Source organism: Wasmannia auropunctata, unplaced genomic scaffold (genome assembly GCF_000956235.1).
Source record: "Wasmannia auropunctata unplaced genomic scaffold, wasmannia.A_1.0 LD335400.1, whole genome shotgun sequence".
In the NCBI taxonomy this organism is placed as follows: Eukaryota; Metazoa; Arthropoda; class Insecta; order Hymenoptera; family Formicidae; genus Wasmannia; species Wasmannia auropunctata.
In genome coordinates this window covers 817452-838760 of record NW_012027490.1, presented here as the reverse complement: position 1 = coordinate 838760, position 21309 = coordinate 817452, and the positions used below count along the sequence as shown (strand labels likewise).

At 33.1% G+C, this 21309-nt stretch overlaps 3 protein-coding genes across 3 annotated transcripts; 1 reads left to right on the top strand and 2 right to left on the bottom strand.

Moving 5' to 3' along the window:
• Window positions 1-1181: 1181 nt before the first annotated feature.
• LOC105457090 (cytochrome P450 9e2-like) lies at window positions 1182-4176 on the top strand. Its single transcript, XM_011701541.1, has 2 exons — window positions 1182-3649; window positions 3972-4176. Exons 1-2 carry the CDS (start codon window positions 2091-2093, stop codon window positions 3973-3975), a joined length of 1563 nt encoding a protein of 520 aa, XP_011699843.1. The 5' UTR covers window positions 1182-2090; the 3' UTR covers window positions 3976-4176.
• Window positions 4177-7962: 3786 nt separating this feature from the next.
• LOC105457089 (cytochrome P450 9e2-like) lies at window positions 7963-9881 on the bottom strand. The gene has a single exon (XM_011701540.1). The coding sequence runs from the start codon at window positions 9572-9574 to the stop codon at window positions 8042-8044; it is 1533 nt and encodes a 510-aa protein (XP_011699842.1). The 5' UTR covers window positions 9575-9881; the 3' UTR covers window positions 7963-8041.
• A 1896-nt stretch (window positions 9882-11777) lies between these two features.
• Window positions 11778-14024, bottom strand: LOC105457088 (cytochrome P450 9e2-like). The gene has a single exon (XM_011701539.1). The coding sequence runs from the start codon at window positions 13919-13921 to the stop codon at window positions 12350-12352; it is 1572 nt and encodes a 523-aa protein (XP_011699841.1). The 5' UTR covers window positions 13922-14024; the 3' UTR covers window positions 11778-12349.
• Window positions 14025-21309: the final 7285 nt, after the last annotated feature.

Here is a 21309-nt window from a genome sequence, read left to right as displayed (position 1 = left end):
GAACACGCTAAATGTAAGAAAATTTTAATAATTTTTTTGGACTTCTTGAAATAGATATTTCAAAGAAAAATATAATTCCTTATTTGTTTAATTAATAAAAGCTAATATAAAATAGTCTCAAGATGATAATAATCTCTCGGAAAATAATTTTCGTTTCTATAATAAAATTGTTTAACTTTTCAAAAATAAATAATATTTGTAGATTTTATAATTTAAAGATTTAATATTTTAACACACATAGGTATAATAAAAGCAGTATTTACAAAAATGTGGAAGGCAATTATACATTTAATTATATTATGTTATCATATAATTTAAAATTTTCAGATAAAATGAAAACAAAAAGTGAAATCCAAAAATGGAAAATATGAACGTGAAACAAGGAGCATTTCTTTCCTAATTGACCGACATGAAGATGATTATATGTTACTACAAATTCATGAAATAACGATATTCTTGCATTAGAAATATTTCCCGAATATTAAACACAATCATATTATTTTTTGTACATTTGTTAGAAAATGGCAAGACAAAAAAGCATGAAAAAGATTAATGAATTGAGTATACTATTTCATATATTGCGTTGTTATTATCGATTAATCTCTAATACTTTGTTTGTGATGTAGATTACTGTGCAGTTATTGTTTCCACTTGTACTTCGCTCAATTACGTTTCTATAATTTTATTTTTCATTTCTTATACAGTCATTATTTTTATAAGAAATGTTCTATACAAAAACATATTACACAGATAAAAGTTATGTAAAAAAAATGTCTTGGGAAAGCGATACAGAACTATAATTAAAACAAAATCTTATTATGTATAAAAATACAAAAATATTATATGGGGAAAGTATAATATTAAAAAAGCTAAAGATTTATGAGACATTATTAGATTACAGGTCATTATTTTATTGTTTTGATTATTTCTTAGATGTATCTATGTATCTATACGTATAAAAAATACATACCCTTAAATGTTATATATTATTTAATTCCACTCCCCACAACGCATATAAAAAATATATTATCGCAATAGTAATTAATCATTATAGTTCGACGTGTAATGTTGTATTAATTCAATATTCGTGGATACTATAATAATACGATATTAATATTTAAATAATAGTATTATTTTTACAAATTTTCACAAATTTAGTTTAATCGTATAAATAATTATTAATCCATGATATATGTTAATAATATATGTAATCATTTTGGTAATGATAAAAGGTATTTTTTAATTATTGAGGACTACACTTCTACTTCACTAATTAATACACTTCTTATTAATTATTGAGAAACTTGAAATGTTAAAGAACTTTTCTACTCAATTTAATCCGCACTACCTGCATGTACAAAAAGCACGATAATTCCCTAACATCTTCTATAATAATAGTCAACAGTAAGCGATTAAACGATTGATTAAAATTAATCATTGGCAGAGCCGCATATTTAAAGACGTATAATAATATATATATACAAGTATTCATTTTAATCATATGCCATTAATTTTCACAACTCAGCAAATAATGTTTTTGCTTGTTATGTATGGATGTTGCGCAATAAAATCACAATCCGATTTAAAATGAAAATTTTCACTTGCATTCTAATATAACGTATGTAATAGTAGTCCTCAAATAAAATGCAATTGCATGTAACACATACGTCAATGTGTAAAAAAAGATGATAATTCTTAAGCCGTACAAAATTTAATACGGTATTATTTTTTCTACTTAAACTTAAAAAAAGCTAAAGCTCATTTCGGTTCCTAGAATTTCTTCATATGTATATTATTTCATAAAGAGAATGCTCTATCAAATTATGGTCTTTTGAATAAATTATGTATGAATTATGTATTTTACTAACGTAAAGTTGTACTATGCTCTAGATCCCTCCACATAATACTTATGCCTATTTATTGGATATAAGAGGAACGTTACTCGTCAGTATAGCAGTTGATCGTAGATCACCGTTCGCACGCGAGCATTTTAATCACGCCGCATAAATATTCGAACAAAGTTCATCTAGTAAGCTGCGCATTACGTTTCTTCGGGAGTTTAATTGCATCGTGTAGAAAAAGTTATCAATATGATATATGTAATTGTCTTGCCAGTGATACTAGGTACTTTAGGCCTGTATTATTTCCTCTTCAAAGATCTGAATTACTTCAAGAAACACGGAATTCCACATATGACGCCTCTGCCCATTATTGGAAACCTAGGATCAATTATCATTCGTCGTCAATCAGTAGCTGAATTTGTTAAATCAATGTATAATTTGCATGTTGACGCCAAGTATATTGGTTTGTATGATATGACCAAACCACTTATAATAATTCGCGACCCTGAGCTTATTAAATTCGTAACATTAAAACATTTTGATAAGTTCATGGATCGGATGAATTTCATTAATGAAAATCAAGATCCATTTTTCGGCAAAAACCTGGTCGTTCTTCGCAGAAACAGGTGGCGAGAAGTGCGATCCATATTGACTCCGGCTTTTACGTCCAGTAAAATGAAAAGTATGTTTAAACTAATGTCAGATTGCAGCGTCGACTTTAGCAATTACTTGGTACAATTGCCACGGGAGAAAAGAACAATAGAAATGAAAGACATCTTTACAAGATACACAAACGACGTAATCGCTACTTGCGCTTTTGGTGTCAATGTTGATTCTATGAGAAATCCGGAAAATGATTTCTATACATATGGTAAAGAAGTGACCGTTATCAATATCCTCTTCTTTTTGAAGATTTACATTTTTAGAAGCATGCCTTGGCTAGCACAAATAATTCGATTGAAAGTTGTTCAAAAGAAAATATCAAATTTTTTTCGAGATATGGTAGAAACAACAATAAAAATTAGAAATGAAAAAAATATTATTCGACCAGATATGTTACAGCTGATGATAGATATTAGAAACAAAGATGGCAAAACAGCATTGACTATTGACGATATGGTAGCACAAGCGTTTGTTTTCTTCTTTGGAGGTTTCGACAGCAGTTCAACATTAATGTGTTTTGCTGCTCATGAAATCGCGTTGAATCAGAATATACAAGAAAAACTTCAAAATGAGATCGATCAAGTCTTGGAAAATAACACTGGACTTTACGAAGCACTTTACGAAGCGGTTAATAATATGGAATATCTGGATGCAGTAATTAGTGAGACTCTCAGGATGTATCCAAGTGGTATAGTATTTGACAGATTATGCATGAAAGACTTTGAGCTACCATCGACATTACCTGGTATAAAACCATTTACTATAAAGAAAGGGCAAGGTGTTTGGATACCGGTTTATGGACTTCATCATGATCCTAAGTACTTTAAAGAACCGGAGAGATTTGATCCCGAGCGATTTCTAGGTGAGCGGAAGAAGGACACTCTCAATTGTGGAGCCTACCTTCCTTTCGGTCTTGGTCCCAGAAAATGCATAGGTAACAGATTCGCATTGCTGGAGACAAAGATTCTGCTTTTTCACTTACTAGCACGTTGCGAGTTAAAACCCTGCGTAAAGACATCGAAGATGCCCATGAAGATGGCAAAAGACGGTTTTACTTTGAAACCTAAAGATGGTTTTTGGTTGGATGTGATACCAAGGAAAAATATACATCATAGTCTCGCAGCTAATGTTGTGAATGGAAAACTGTAAGGCAATTTAATTAAGTTTGTTGTACTATTGAAATTTGTAATAAAAGTAAATTGAATAAAAGTAAAAATCAGAAAATTTTACGACATTTTATTAATTAGTAAAATTATTTATTTTATAGTAATAAAAAAAAGATTTATAATTTGTAATATAATAAAATTACTTTTAGTTAATCAAATACCTTGCGTAAGTTTAAACTAAAAATGAAACTAAAAATTAAATTCAAATGTTAATTCACTGCAATAAACTAAAAAATATATTGCAAAATTATTAATAAATAAAGCATTATATGTGTTAATTATAATTTTATTTAAATTTCAGCTAAAACAAAAAATAATGAAAACGATATGATAATGACGCATGATTTGGTACTCTTGACTTTTCGATAAGATGTTTATACTGATGCACAAGATCAAGCGAAGCAAAATCGTTGAATTATTAACATTTATATCCTGGTACGTGTAATGCTAAGACGATATACATCTTGCAAAAAATATATAAAATATATAAAATATACACAGTAAAATATGCAAATATTATTTATTAACAAAGTAAAAAACATAGGGAAAAAGACGGTATGTCATATATATGTGTGTGTGTGTGTGACGTAATTCAGGTATTAACTTTATAATTTACAATAATTGTAATTAAATGTACTAATTATAATTTTAATAAATATCAGTTTATCTCATTATTATTTTGATGTTCTTTTATCGTGGTTTCTTTGTGCACTATTTTTTTGTTTCAGTTAAAATTACAACATTTCTACCTTAAAGATATTCTTCGAATCAACTTTCCTTTTCTAAATTCTTCAATGATAAAAACAGAGTCATTATTATATTTTGCTAAGTAATGATAATGAAAGAAGACGATAGGATTAAAGATCAAGTATTGTTTATCATCTTGTGATTATCAATCAATTTCCAATTTGTAATTTAATTTTTTCTCGTGCAATTAATTGCGCAATTATTGCTATTATAATTGTCTATATCAGGAGACGCGATAGCAGCTCCCGCCAAGTATATTATTTTCTTACAAATTATTCAATTTTTGGAAAATTGTTTCCATAATTTATCATATTTTTAAAAATATATGTATACATATACATAATAGTAGAGAAATATGACTCCGTAATATAATATGTATATATAATATATATTTTTTTAATCTTTTTAAAGAAGAATATTTTAGTATACGAAACATTTATGAAAAAAGAACCGATAAAAAATAAATAAAATCTGAATGTATTATATTTATGCATTTGACTATTTGATCAGATTTTTCCTGTGTTCTAATATATACTACCAGTACTGAAAATCTCCAGTTTGTGTTAAGTATATATATTATAAATTTTCAGTATTGGCAGTATATATCAAAACAAGGCCTTTTTTTGTAACATCGAGACTCGAGTATCTTACAATAGATACGATACGTCAATAAAAATACGCGAATCTAACATAATTATACGCAATAGACTCCCCTCTCACGGTATCATGTACGTCATGTATGTATATAAGAGAAATAATGTTCTGCAATGCATAGTTAATAGATTCGCATTGCTGGAGACAAAGATTCTACTTTTTCATTTACTAGCACGTTGCGAGTTAAAACTCTGCGTAAAGACACCGAAGATACCCATGAAGATGGCTAAAGACGGTTTTACTATGAAACCTGAAGATGGTTTCTGGTTAAACGTAATGCCGAGAAAAATACACATCATTCTATTACAGATAATGTTATTAATGGGACACGCTAAATGTAAAAAGAAAGAAATTGATTTGTTTAATCAAATCTTTAAAATTTATAATTCTAAATGTATTAAACTTTCTATCTTCTTATTATTTAGTTAGTAACACAATGCTGATTCAAAAGGCAACCTTCTTCAAATGATTCATTGCACAAGTATAATAAAAAACAGAAAATATAGTATTATATACTAAAAAGAAATTCATAATCAAGAACATAATGTTGCAAGCATTTGTTTTTTTCTTTGATTGTTTTCAAGAGCAACTCGATAAGATTCATAATATGATATAATATTGATAAGTTTTATAAAATTATCATCAATCGCGATATCCCAGATAAGTTTCAAAACAAAATCGATGAGATTGATTAGGAGACAGTGACAGACTTAAACAAAAAATATTCTTATAAGACGATTAAAAAAGATATATTTGGATACTGTGGACAAAACTCTCAAAATGTATAAGTAGTATTGAAGTATAAAGTATACGTAAAGGTTTTTAAACTGTGATTCAATATTTCATAACACGAACAGAATAAAATATTTCTTGCCTATAATTTAATACGTAAAACTTCTTATTTTATCAAATAATAATTATAGTTTTATAAGATTTTAAAAAATATAGATCTATTCCGTGAGACAGTTCAGATTTATTGCTGTAACAAATGCCGATTGTCAGGATTCTGCATGTCAAGTCTGCATAGATTCTTGCATTGACCAAAGAGGATCTGCATTGGTTGCACGTTCTGTCATACAGTTGCATGGTGGATATAACAGCCGTATAATGTATTCGGCTACGTGATTGGGCGTTTCCAGAGACACGATACGAGCTTGTGAATGCCGCTTTAATGAGCGGTCGGAAGAGCGTACGCTCCCTCGACGGCTATACTGCTAAAGGAATCGAGGCTCGTGGTCTTCGACGGACAAACAGGTTTCTATCAAATAAGATGCTTGCGTGACGCGCCGTCGCTATTGAACCAACTGGACACTTTGTTGCATTTGATCCAATTGATCATTAAACCCAGTTATCCTTCGCTGCTACCGGAAGTCCTTGTAATTTAGATTAATTAGTGGCCGACTGAGCAACTGACTTAATTGGTCGATTTCTATGCCTAATGCATTCTAATGAGCAAGATACCGAGCAAAAAGGGCAAGAAATTTCTATATTTGTATCTCGTAAACAAGTCAGAAATAGTGCAGAGAACAATACTTTTTAATGGTAAATAATAATCATCTAAACACGTTAAAAGATGTATAATTAAAAAAATAATAATCTTATTCAGTGAACACTTTTACGTTTTTTTCATTAAAAAATGCATTATAAGTAATGTGTTTATAAAAATGTATTATAAAATTAAATAAATTTTAATATATAATATATACGTAAGTAGTTAAGTAGTTTATATAGTGTGATTATTTTGATAAAAATAGCTATTATCCAACTTTTCGAGATGTGTATTCGGAGAAACATTCTCTGACTCGATAAAAGTACCCCTTCTAATCTAATTCACTTACCACCGTTGGAAAGGGACCGCATGTTGGAGAAGGGCCAAGAATTGATGAAGTGGAGATCATAAGGGTGGTGCGAAACGATGTATTGTCTCGCTACGAAGAAATTGAACGAGGTAAATGGTAAAAACACTTTTACAATTATTTTCAGAATTTCTCGCGCTGTGCTATCCACGTATAATTGCAAAATATGCGTTACACAAAATATTAAAATTAAAAAATTAGAAGATTGAATCAATTTATTGTTGAATTAGTAAAAAACATTTTCTTTCAAATTTAATCGTTAAAAATTTTATTTTTTAAATATATAATATTTTATTTGTTCTTGGTTACCCAAAAGAATACTTATCTATAACTTTCATAATTTTCTTTCTCAGTATTTAATGCACAATATTCAAGTATCCTTTTTATAATTTCATTCTTAATGAAATTGTCGCATTGTTATGACTTAATGTGTCACACGCAATAATTTATTATTATTAATATATACTCATTTGTTTAACATACATAAGCAACAAAGTATATATATTATTTTACATATAATTATGAATATAATTATGGAAAAATATAAAATAGACAATATATCAGATTTATTAATAGTATTAAATATTAGCTACGAATTTAGTTGAAAATTTCCACAATTCCACAAGTCCACAAATTCAATTAAAACGCATTATAAGATAATGCGTTTAAAGCAATCTGCCATTTTATAAGTAGGTACTATAGATAGACACAGATATATTCATTGTATAATTTTTATAAAAATTTATAATTTGAGAAATTAGTTATCCAAAGCGTAATATATGTGTTTTATGTATATAAATTGTTATGCTAGTAGTTAATAATAAATATTTCTACACACACACACACACACACACACACACACACACACCAAACTTCTATACATGCATATATTTATTTATCATCGTTTTTCCATCTACAAAAATTTATATATAAATTATAAAAAATTTAGAGAAAAAATACATTATTAATATTTGTAACAGTTAATTTTAATTTTGATTAATATACAATCTTGAATTTATTATGTGCGTTCATAAAAATGTATAATAATTTCTATTACAAATATAATTTTTGATAATAGTTATGTTATTAACGTTTAAAATGTTTTCTATATGACTTAGCTATCCATTACTGTAGACAGTAAAGGATGCATATCTTTTCTACGTTGAATATTCAACCAGAACCCATTTTCTGGCATCGTTGCCAGACCTTTGCAGAATTTTATTGGAGAAGTAGTTTTCGCACAAGGTTTCAGCTCGCATCGTGCTAATAAGTGAAACAGCAAGACTTTGACTTCTAGCATGGCAAATCTATTTGCTATGCACATTCTTGGTCCTAATCCAAATGGTATATAATACAAAGAATTGTGCATTTTATTGTCTAAAAATCTTTCTGGATAAAATTTCTCCGGATTATCATAGTACTTTTCATCACGATGGATTGCAAAAACCGGAATCCAAAAACGCATATCCTTCTTCATGATAAAAGGTTTCTCGTCCGGTAATGCGGGTGGTAATTCATAAGTTTCTTTGCATATTCTTTCTAAGAAGATGACTGGTGGATACAATCTGAGAGTCTCGTTTAGCACCGCATCTAAATATTCGAGCCGATTAATGGCTTCGTACGACACTTTTCCATTCGAATCCTCTAAAACCTTGTCGATCTCTTGTTGTAATTTGGTCTGAACCTCTGGATTAGCTGCGATTTCGTGAGCTGCAAAAGACATCGCGGTTGAACTGGTATCGAAGCCACCTAAGAAAAAGATGAAAGCTTGCGCAATCATTTCATCGAGGTCTAATTCTCTACGACCTTCTTTGCCTCTAATATCCATCATTAATTGTAGCATATCCGGGCGTGTAATGTGTTTCTCATCACGAGTGGTAATTGTAATCTTTATAATGTCCTTGAAGAAGTGCGCCACATAATCGTTTATAAGCTTTAAATTGAAAATTCGTCCGAGTTTCGGAAAAGTTTGAAGAAATATAAACTTTAGGCCTGAATCTCGAAAGAAGTTAGTCGCTTCCTTGCCGTAAACGTAAAACTTGTTCGTTGGATCCTTCATGGAATCGATCTTGATTCCGAAAGCACATGTAGCGATGACATCGTTTGTATATTTCGAAAAGGCATCTTTCATGTCCATATCACCTTTATCCGCTGGCAATGTTGATAGAAAATTAGCAAAATCCACAGCACATTCCGACATCAACGTAAACATCATTTTCATCTTGCTGGACGTAAAAGAGGGACTCAACAGAGTTCTTACATTCCGCCATTTTTCTCCGCGAAGTGAAAACAAATTTTTTTCAAGTAAAGGATCATTCAAGTTTGAGAAACCACGACGATCTGGAAATGCCTCGAAATTTTTAACAAGGATATTCTTAATGAGTTCCGGATCACGAAGCAAAAAGATTGGATTTGTCGTAATGTAAAATCCAAAATACTTTGCGTCTGGATTGAAATTGTACATCTCCAGGATAAAATCGACAAATGGTCTTCGACGAAACATAAATATCGATGTTATGGTTCTGAATATTGAAAGAGGCGGTACGTGTATAACACCATGCCTTTTAAACAAATTAAAATTTCTATAAAGATAATCAATGCTGACCACACCGATCATTATTGATAACAATATCGACCAATATTCCATGGCAAACGTTGTTTGAAAATCTCTTTGATTTTTTAATAAAAATTTGATATAATATAACTGGATAAAGAGCGTTAGCGATACTACCGACGCGAGTCGTTGCAAATAACTGCTCGTGTAGCAGTTCCTCTCTCGTAATATACCCAGTAATCTTTCTGATGCAAGCGTTTTCAAGCTGACATTATGTAAGATCAATCATCATTGATACTTGTTCGGTGCAAATCAATAAATCTTAGATAATTTTTAAAATTTTTGGTTATTGAAAATTTATGTAATATGAATTTTATCAAAAAAAAACGCACTAGAAATCTTATTTCAATTTTAAGAATAGTAAAGTTTTATAATAATTTATATTATAAGAGAACGAAATTTTATAAAATCTTACGTCTTATAAAATGGCGTTATAGATTGAGATAAGGTTTTCTGTTTTTGTTATCTTGTATTTCTTATCTTTATATTTATTTGTTATCTACTTTTTTATCGCTGCTTGTTGATATGAAATGAATATCCTTGATAAAGATTTCACAGTTTTACGTGTCATTTTTATACGGCATGTCATTTATAAATTCGATAAAACTACAACGCAGGCTTTGATTTGATATTTAAAAATTATTATTCTTATTTATTGACAATACACTTATTCATCAACTTCAGTTTGGTATTCAAATAATAAATTACGTTGAATGATTGTGCAATTTTTCATCGATATACATATATGGACTTCACACATGTAGATATTGTCAAAGTATAAATATGCGTCAACTATAAGTATAGTCGTTAATAGTCATCGGTTTACGTAACTCATCATTGCGCATATATATTAATAAAATTACATAATAGTTCTTTTTATTATAATATGCTATTACAGCAAAAACATATGTAGATCTCTATCATCAATAATTTTTGCTGATTTTTGTATTACTGACATAATCTCGATTTTACAAATCTATGATGTCCATTTTCTGATGTCTACTCTCATCTTTGATTCTATCATGATTATAAATCATTTTGACCTTGGTTTTCATCACATTATACAGATGAGAATATATCATTCTGACAATCATTCAATTAACTCGATTGCTTGATAAGCATTGCTCTCAATGGATGAAGTTGAAAACAAGGTTGCAACGTATGTCGATATGCGAAGAAATTTTAAACAGTTTTTTAATTTTTGCACATTTGGAAATTCATGAAAAATAACATCTTATCATATAATCGAGAATACATATATGTATGTATTAAGCAGCCACACAAAACATTTTTTTAAATTGAACAATATTTGAAAGTAAAATTAAATAATAAATTATCGATTATCGATTTATCAAATCACCATGTTGATAAAAATCGCATTATCTTCTCATTTTACTTCAAAGTTTTATTTTGCTCTTTCTCATTTTGCAAGAAATAATCCAGTCTTGGTTGTTTTTTTCTCAAATGACAACGATGCTACTTCGGAATTGGTAACCGTAAGTGTTTCATCCACTACCAGAATCGAAATCAAGTATCGCATTCGACTTTTATAACATTAACGCTAAGGATGACTTCAAAGAAAGGCGGAACGTTCGTAATGTATTTACTTTTGTAATATAAAGATTTAATATTGTTAATATACACATATTTGAGCAGGTTAATAACCGTTCTATACTCTCAGTAGGCTTTATTTAATTTGTATTTAGTTTAAAATAACAAATTGTAACAAATTTTTTTATAAGACAATTTCAATAAAATTTTCAAGAGTGTTAAGATACATCTTTTATGATAGTTTAATTTATGACAACACATATGTAAGGAAAAATAAAAAATAATAACATATTTTTATTTTTTATATTTTGGCAGCATAAAATTAATCTTGAAAAGTTATTTAATAATAAATATTATTCCTTCCTGCATATTATTCCTTTGCTTCAAAAATCCTTTGATGAATCATTTTCTTTGGTACATATATAAAAAACTAAAAATAGTTATATATAATAAGTAAAAAAGGGGAAAAATAAAAAAAATAAAAAGCTCGCGCGAAGTGCGTGTCTGTAATGCTAATACATATAAAAACCTATAAAAATACTTCTATATGCAATAATCATATTTTTTATAATTACGCTTATTATTACACACATATTTTACTGTTTAATCATATTTTGTTTTATATATCGCTTTAAAATATAATAACATTTCATGTTTGACTAAAAATAATGTTCTATCTCTCTTCTTGGATTATTATATTTATATATTTAACATTTATTATTAATATCTTTATACAATTTTTTTCTACGTATCATAACCTTGTTGTAATATTCTTCCATTTTATTGTAATTTATTATTATATGAAAAAGAATCTTTCATTTTCTATGCAATTTCCATCGCAACAGCTCACATGTATTTAAAATAATTTTAATTTTGCTTTAATATACAGAAAATACACTTAAAATTAATTCATCAAAAAATTTTTCATTATATCAAATTATTCATTGAAGTACTAAACAATATAAGTGATCAGATTAGGAATTAACAGTATATTCAATATCCATGAAATGTTAATGATAAAGTGGAGCAATAAAATTCTGAGCAAATGTTTACATTATTATACACATATGTTTGCATTATTGCTTATTGCAGTTGATTCGATTATTTTAACGAGAATCTTATTTAAAGCAAAACACTATTTGTACAATATTTGTGCGTGCATATCCAAATCAATCCGAGCGTCATTTCTCTCGGTTAAATGATATTGCGTCGAATTTATATTTATAAATGCAAATTTCATTCGCAATTCTTGTGAATTTAAATATGGCCGTTAGTCGCACTACCATTAACACCGTTAGAAAATACAATAGTATTATTAGCATTGTCTCTGGGTTGAATCTTCAGCCAAAATCCTCCTTCTGCCATCAAAGCAAAATTTTGCTTGCACAATCGCAGCGGATGCGGAGTTTTCGCGCACATTTTTAAATCGCAACGAGTTAACAAATGAAATAACATAACCTTGGTCTCCAATAACGCAAATCTGTTGCCTATGCACATTCTTGGGCCGAGTCCAAATGGAACATATACAGCTGAATTTATATCTTTCTTGTTCTCATCCAAAAAACGTTCGGGATGAAACTCGTTTGGTTTTTCAAAATACTTTGGATCCCGATGCAAACCGAAAACAGGGAACCAAATGCTCGATCCTTTCTTTAAAAGGAGAGGCTTGTCGCCGGGCAGTGCTGGAGGTAGTTCAAAGTCTTCCACACTTACTCTATCCAGAAAAATAGCTATGGGCCACAACCTGAGAGTCTCATTGACCACTGCGTCCAGATACTGCATTTCATTCAGCGCGTCATACGTCAATTCCCCGTTGGTCGTCTTTAGAACCTCGTTTATCTCGTCGCGCAATTTTGCCTGAACGTCGGGATTCACAGCGATTTCGTGAGCAGCGAAGCACATCAAGTTAGAGACAGTATCAAAACCGCCAAAGAAAAAGACGAACGCTTGCGCGGTCATATCCTCGATTGTCAGTTCCTTTCCGGGTCCTCTTTTTCCTCTAGTTTCCATCATTAGTTGCAACATGTCTGGCCGTACGATATTTTTCGCGTCCCTGGTGTGTATCGTATTGCTTATGAGATCCTTGAAAAATCGACGTACGTGATCGCCAACAAATTTTAAACCTAACATTTTGGTGATGACTGGCATGCTTCTAACGAAGTAGAATTTTATGTTGCGTAGAGTGCTAAAAGTCGTAGCGTCCTTTCCATAAACGTAGAACTCGTTGGTAGGATTTCTCATAGAATCAACGCTGATTCCAAAAGCGCACGTTGCAATTACATCATTCGTGTATCTAGTAAAGATGTTCTTCATTTCCATAACATTTTTGTCCGCAGGTAACTTGGAAAGAAAGTCAGTAAAATTGTCAGCACACTCGGACATCAATTTAAACATGGCTTTCATTTTACTGGAAGTAAAAGCAGGGCTTAGTAGAGTCCTCACATCCCGCCATCTGTCTCCACGAAGCGAGAACAAATTTTTGCCAAACAAAGGGTCATTAACTTCGTCGATGAAACCACGATGATCAGGAAACAAATCGAAGCTTTTAACGGCGATGGTTTTGATGAGATCCGGATCGCGAATCATCACGACCGGATTCATACCGTCAAAAAAACCAACATATTTGGCGTCTTGATTTAGATTGTAGACTTTTTGAATAAGCTCGGCCAACGAACTTTGGCGGAGAAAAACGGGCGCCATATTACCCACAACAGGCACTGGTGATACATGTATGATCCCATATTTCTCGAAAAAGCTTAAGTTCTTAAAGAAATAATAATAAACAGCAATGGCGCCAGCTAAGAGAGACAACAGTATCCAAGTGTCCATGATGACGAGACGTTTCAATGCAGCACGCTTATCGTTTAGTCTCTCAATGTCGCTAGATCACGAGTACACCAACGACTGCTGCGATTGTGAGCGATTGCTTCCTTTTATATAATCGGTGCCATTTGGTCGGTTTACGTTAGATAACATGTGATTAAACCTTCGTCACTGATAGAAAGCGAAAGTGGAAAACGTTTACTGATATCGCGTAACTTAATGTCTAATCGTATCGTGCAGCAATATACGTTTTTCCTTATATCACAGTTAACTGCTATGATGATAGTAAAATATGAGGCAAATGAAAAATAATAATTCTAAGATAAATTATAAGCATAAAAACTCGCGATAATTTTCAATTTATAGTAGTTTTGCAAAATGCTCTCACTACTGCTACGATTTAATAAATTATAATTTTAACAATCCTTGCAATTTGTGATAAACAATTTGTCAAAATACTTACTTTCAGTACCGTTCAATAGTGTCATTGGAAATCACTTTGCCCAGGCAAAGTAATGCAGTAGGAAATTATATAAAACATAATCAATATGAAAAATTATTGAGTTTTCGACATCCTTCCATTGTATGTTTATTTTTTTATAAAATCTCTCGGACCAAAGCAACTAGACTAGATTATATTTTAAGTGACTTTTCTTTTTGATTCGGCAATCTAATATTAAAAATATATCTCGCCGCTTTTTAGCCTTTTTCTCGGGTATGTTTGCTTCTCGTCGGTGTCATCTCTTTTCTCAAATCCGATCTATACTAGATTGCCGAGTAATACCGCAGGTTATTTGGCTTTCTCTCTTAAACACCGTGGAACATCGCCTTGGATCCAGGATATTGCGAACGATGGGATCACCGTACGGAAACAAAGCCAGGCACTTAGCGGCAAATTAGCGATGGCTAGGGGCGCCACTGTCGCTCTTCATTACACCGATACCTTCCTACTTCCTACCTCCTACCTCCTCAACCCCTCCCATGACATCCCTAACTCGGTCTAACCCTCTTAACCCCGTCCAGACAATGCACGCGCCATCCGCTCTTTGCGTATATCGGCAAACGAAATGTCGACCGTGCGTAAAAATTCTTTAAAATGTGACAGCTTGATATTTCCCCTTTTCTTACGTTGCTTTCGCCCGCATTATCTTAATCCAAATGTAATATCTCATATCGTAATATTCCTTGTGTAGTACACGTGTGTGCGTATTAACACAGATTAATTCGAAGGAAAATTCAAATTGCATTAAAAACTCATAAATTTTCGTCATTATTATAACTTATGATAAATGCTCAAAGATTATACTTTTTTATTTCCTCTATTAGCTATCGTATATAGTTTAGCGATCATTCTGACAAATCATTAGTATATGTTACGTTGTCAAGCATACATCTACAATTTATTTTCTGATTCAAAAGTTTTAGACAGTTCAACATACAATTCATAATTGAAAGTCGACAGAAAGAAGCAGTAGGTATCTAAACGTATTTACTTCAATCACAATAACCTTCAAAATAATTAGTTTCGTTACTTTGCTGAAATTTTAAATAATTAGATTAACTAAATATTTGAATTATTAAAAGACTTTCTTTTCGATTAACAGATGCTCTAAATCTTGATAAATTGTCATGATCATAATCTATTTCTAGTTGAAAATATAAAACACATAAATTGAATTAGACATTTATTTATTGTGTCTAATGCAAGGCAATTAAAAATTTTATCATATTTTATTAATTTATATAATTAAATGCAAGTAGTGATACATAAAACACGTAAAAAATTTAATTTAAATCTATAAGTGCGAGAGAAAGCTTGACAGAATTTTTCGCTTCTAACATTGATGACTAATATATGGTTATCGCCGTTATCGGGGACCAAAAATCTTGAATCCAAGATTATGAAGAATATTTAAACGTGTTTCAGAAATTAAAAACCATCATCTCGAGCACTTTGTCGGTGAACACTTTTAAGGATATCAAACTATAGGAATGAAACCTCAATAACGCGAAGCACGATGGATACGTTCCTGGGGAGAAATGCGAGAACGTGCCGAACGCGAAAGTACGACGGGTGGCGAGACGAAGAGAACAGAAAGAACGGACCGGAGGATGTGGGGCTCGTGTAACAGAGTCCATTGTTGAAGCTTATTGAGAATCTGCCAATAGCCCGGGATTCAATTTGACTGGTGAACCGTGAACACCATTTAATATACAAGCGCGCGCGCGCACGCGAGACGCCTCACCGCGCCTCACCGCGCCGCACCGCGCCGCGCGAGCTTCTGTAACGCAACAGGCACGTGAAACACCTCGAAGCACGATGCTATTCTCGCACCGGAAGAAGGAGAACGAAGAAGGGAAACGAAACTTTTGGAATATTCGATATTAGCGGAGTTATCGTCGAGTCTTTTCAGTTGACGCGATATTCTGCTGCCACATCAATGGATTTCGAATTCTTTCTCTTTAATATATTTTTATGTCTTTTTTCATCTTTTATTCTATATATCACTTCTTCCTTTTCATAGACATTCGATAAAGAAAAAGAAACATAAAATTATTAAACACAAAAATTCATGTATGTAATTATTTTCGCTAACTTATATCGCTACTCTAATAGTTCAATTACCTTGCTACATTTCATGTTTTTCACATCGTTGGTCGCAAATTTCATTGGTATTGATGAATCTGTTCAGTTTCTTTGCATGGTGTAATAGTAAAAACTTGAGAAAAAACTTGCATCAACCGCAACAACCGGTATTTGATGCGTCACGATTATTATGACTCGAATGAATGAGGGACTAAACCGAGAGAAGAAAGTGAACGGGAAGCCGATGCTCTTAAGTGGTTCTTATGCCGTATTTCCCGGAGGAATATTTCGTTTTGGCTCAGACAGGAGTAATGACTAGCGTCGTAACAGAACGCGCTTCGGACGAAACAGACACCACTTCGCCTTTCCAGCAGTTAGACTTTTAATTTCCTAATGGGCTAATTATCGGTGCGTCCGAGAGAGTAGCTTGCCGCTACGATCACAGCGCAATCAGCTTGAGAACAAAGCATTCGGAAGTCAATGATTTCGAGACCATCATGTTTTATTGTATGCAGTTTGTAACGAGAATTACAGATTATCCTTATAACAAGAATGACTCACAATCAGATAGAGAGAGAGAGAGAGATGTGTGCGTGTATGAATCGGTCATGTACATAAACGGTAATAATGGTTATAAATCGGTAATTTCGGCCTCTTAATTAGAGTGCTAAGTGCGCATACCCAAATATTCGCGTAAAATGTATGCATATATATGTTATTATATATTGTTTAACTTGTTTTTCTTTACAATTAGTATTTACATGTAAAGATGTATAAAACACTAGAAAAACGCAGTTAAGGTGTGCTTCAATATACAATGATGATATTAGAATTTCGTTTATCAACCGAAATTTTTAAAAAAATTTTGAAATCAATAGAATTTCAATAGAAAACTGCAATTTGTTAACGTAATCATGAATGCAGCTGTTGATCACATTTCCATATAAAACGTCATTCGTAGATAATTTATATCTCTTGACTCCTTAATAAACATCACGTAAGTCAAGGATATCGTAAGTATTTGAAGACACATCATAACAGCATCACATACAAGTCGATTTATTATCCAAGATTTATCTACGAACGAAATTGCACAACGCAATTTGGATATCTAAGGAACGAGGAATACGGTGACGATGATGGTGGGAAAGATCGTTGCAGAATGCGCACAAAGTTTTCCCAATTGAAGGCAATGAATTCGAGGGTAATCTTTTAAAGGCGGGGTCTGGACTCTCGCGATCCAACGGAGAGTTAATGGGGTCGCGCGGGCCGGCAGACAAGGTTGCTCCGGGCAGAGCCGGGAGTTGGAAGACTGAGACTGGCTCTGCAGGAATCTGCATAACAAAACGCGCAATTAATAAAGTTCTGCGGTGTAGAGGGCACCGACAAAAGAGCGTTTCGTCCTTTCAAGCTCGCTCCTGCAACCTTCCTCTTCCGCCTGTTCGCCTTCTCCTCCCCCTCGCCCTCTCGGAGTACCCCCTACCGACGTACTCCGCCAACGGTGCAAACCAAGTCAAAGGGGCGGCGGGACCGAAGGGGGGTATAGAGAGGTGGCGCCCATCATGGGCCTGGGGCTAAATAAGTCAGGCTTTGTAAGGAATCCTCGGTGAAACTTCGCAATCTTCGTTGTGCGCACGCCGCGGAACTGCGATCGACGGCAAACGCCAGCGCGTACTTTCCATCGTCGCGTCGCCTCGCCTCGAGTCGCTAGAACTTTGGCCGCCAGCGGCAATTGTTATAACATTTAGACAATGGCTAGATATGGTACAGATAGATCATCATCGATCGTCATCGATATAAATGCGACACAAATATGTACATCCATTATTGATATGGATATATTATGAGATTTTTAATTACGTGATGCGAATTCTTCGTGATCAGAGATCTTGTCTGGTAAATTGTACATCTTCAAGATTGTTTCCCGAATCGATGGCGGCACGCTGCAACGCGATGCGGTTTTAACACGCACGCAGCTTTCAGCGGCCGATCCCGTTTTGCCGTCGCGCGGCTCGATATCCGAAAGTTTTCGCGCGCAAAATGCGAACCGCATTATTTATCAAACGGAGTAGGTAGTCGGCCGTGGTTTTAACGGTGGCTCCGACCCTCTCTCTGTCGTGCCCTCCAGGGTAAACAGTTTTCAGACCTCAGCATGAAGAGTCTAGCTGCTTAATATTTCAGACGACCCGTAGCTAACTTCATGCATACTTATGTCGCGGCTCTTCGCGTGAGATAACCCGCGTGCGATATTCTCTGCAACGTATTCGGATAGACAGCCGGTCCATTATTTATTGTTCTTTGTTGCGCTTTGCCATTGCTAATGTACAAGTAATCCGTTATCGCTCATCCTTAATTAACTTTGCCAATGCAAATATGTCCTTCTAATAGCAATATACTTCTTTTCTTTTCTGTTTTACGCGAATATCAGAATAACGTTGCTATTTCGATCTCAGTTACTACACGTTGTCATCTTGGCTACATAAATATCGCTAAATAAGCAATAAATGTGTGTATTTTATTTCTTAAACTTCCATAGATTCATCAGTATTTCGTAAGTCCAGCGTAATACAAATCAATAGTTTCGTGCTTTTTTTAATTGATTTGAGATTCTTAGATTAATTAAATCATATGAAAGTATAAAAGAGAAAGAGAATACATTCAATTTCAATATTGCATAATGTAAAAAGATATTATAGAAGAATGCCATCTTACTCTCATTAACGTACGTAATACACGTATAAACATGCAGCGTGCAAAGTATTTATAATTCTTGTTCTCGTTTACAGCCACCTTTATTTTCAAAAAGTTGGCCTTTCTGGACGCGGACAAATCAACGATCAGAGAAGGTTGTAGAATGGTTGTGGAACTCTAAAATAATCTCGCTTTCATGGGTTTTTTTTTGTATGGTCTTTCACCACGGTCATATATGAAAACGTCATCAGTCTCCGGTCGATGCAATCGCCGTCAGGTTAAACCGCGTAATAAAAATAGTGAGTCTCTCGCCCTTACCCTCCACTACCAGGGATTCAGCCGACAATATGGCAAGATGTTTGATGACCCGATCGATCACAACTCCCTGTCCAGCTTCCGAAGCGAACGACACGACGCGACGTCGCGTGCACATACACGTGCTTCTCCCGAGCAATGGGACGCGAAACGAGACCGAAACTCCATCGCCGAATATCACGTGCAATTGATGAGCGTTTCTCATTTTTCCTTTCGCAAACGATTGATCGATCTTATGCAATTATTCCTCGCGCAAAAGATTTTTTATATTTTTGCTTGTACTTATGGAAATCTCAGATTTTCCGCACTATAATACATACATATTATAAATATGATATGTATGTATATTTTCTCTCTTTTTATAATTTTAGTATATACTATAAATGTATATTATATTTCGTTTGTAGCTCTAGGCAGAAATTTAACTCTTATTTCCCGTCGTCATTTTTTTGTCATTCGCGCTTCTATTAAAGGATTACATCGTAGTGAGATGTATGCGGTTTTCAATCGCAATTTTACTTAGCTCCAACCTTATAGTATACGATTAAAAGGCAACAAAATAACAATTGGCGAAACTATGTAATTTTGACAACTATGTAATATGGCAAATTGGATATGAGTGACTCCGCGAGGGGGATAAGGATTTAAAAAATTATCAAGAACTCATTTGATTGATTTATCGAAATTATTTCTAATAATGTCATATTCATTAACATAATATGTCACGTTTTACGCATATCAATCTAGGCATAAATTACTTAATTTTAAATATATAAAACTCTCAATTTCCTTTGAGTGTATCCTTTGAATTATTCATTCTCTTGTTGAGTTCAAATATAATTATTATCAATTATATCCACATATTATTAATCATATACCGGTTGTAAATTAGAAAACAGTAGATGGTATCATAAAAATAGTCTCGATCATGTCTATCCGGATCGTACTGCAAAACAATTGTACTAGCATTAGGATTAATATCGAAAACGTTAATTATTCGAACAGATTACAATAGAATCTGTGCATAATGATCTATCGTTGAATAACGATGTGTAAACGGAGTGTGTTGATGTCAGATATGAGTGTATGTGCAGTAAACGAGCAACTGACACAATAGCGAAATTATCATTTATTCCAAATTATTGGTTAGCTTTGACGCATTGTTTAGCTTTCGGCGATGATAATGTCTGACGTTGGACTAAATGTATACATTATTAAAGAATGACAGTCTCTTGGCGGCCGGAAGGTAAGCAATTCTCAGTCGCGAAATTGAGCAATTTTTCTGTATTTTGTTTACGCAACCGTGCTTGTGCATTATTCCCTGGCGCCGCTGTCTGAAGCCATTTGCATTGTTAATAACAGGAAGAATATGTGCGCGCGGGATCATGCACACATATACAAACATACGTACATACGCACATCGCGCGCGTACATGGTACAGAGAGAGAGAGAGAGAGAGAGAGAGAGAGAGAGAGAGAGAGAGAGAGAGAGGCACCGAGGAGAGAGCATTCAATGATCCTAAAGAGATCCCGCGACCAGTTTCAAGGAAGTCTCCAATGACAAAGGCCACTTTACGGTCCACCCCTTTCCACTCTGTGTATAAACGTAACGAGTTTCTTCCTCGAGAGCGCGCTCTTCTTCGTGGCCGCGCGGACTCTGATGCTCTTCTCTCTAACGACCAGGTACCGAAGATATCGTGCTCGATATAATGGATACTTTGGGTATACCCGACCTTATATAACCTGTTGTGTCCCAGGTGAGGGTCTCCGTCGCGACACACGCGTGTATATATATATATATA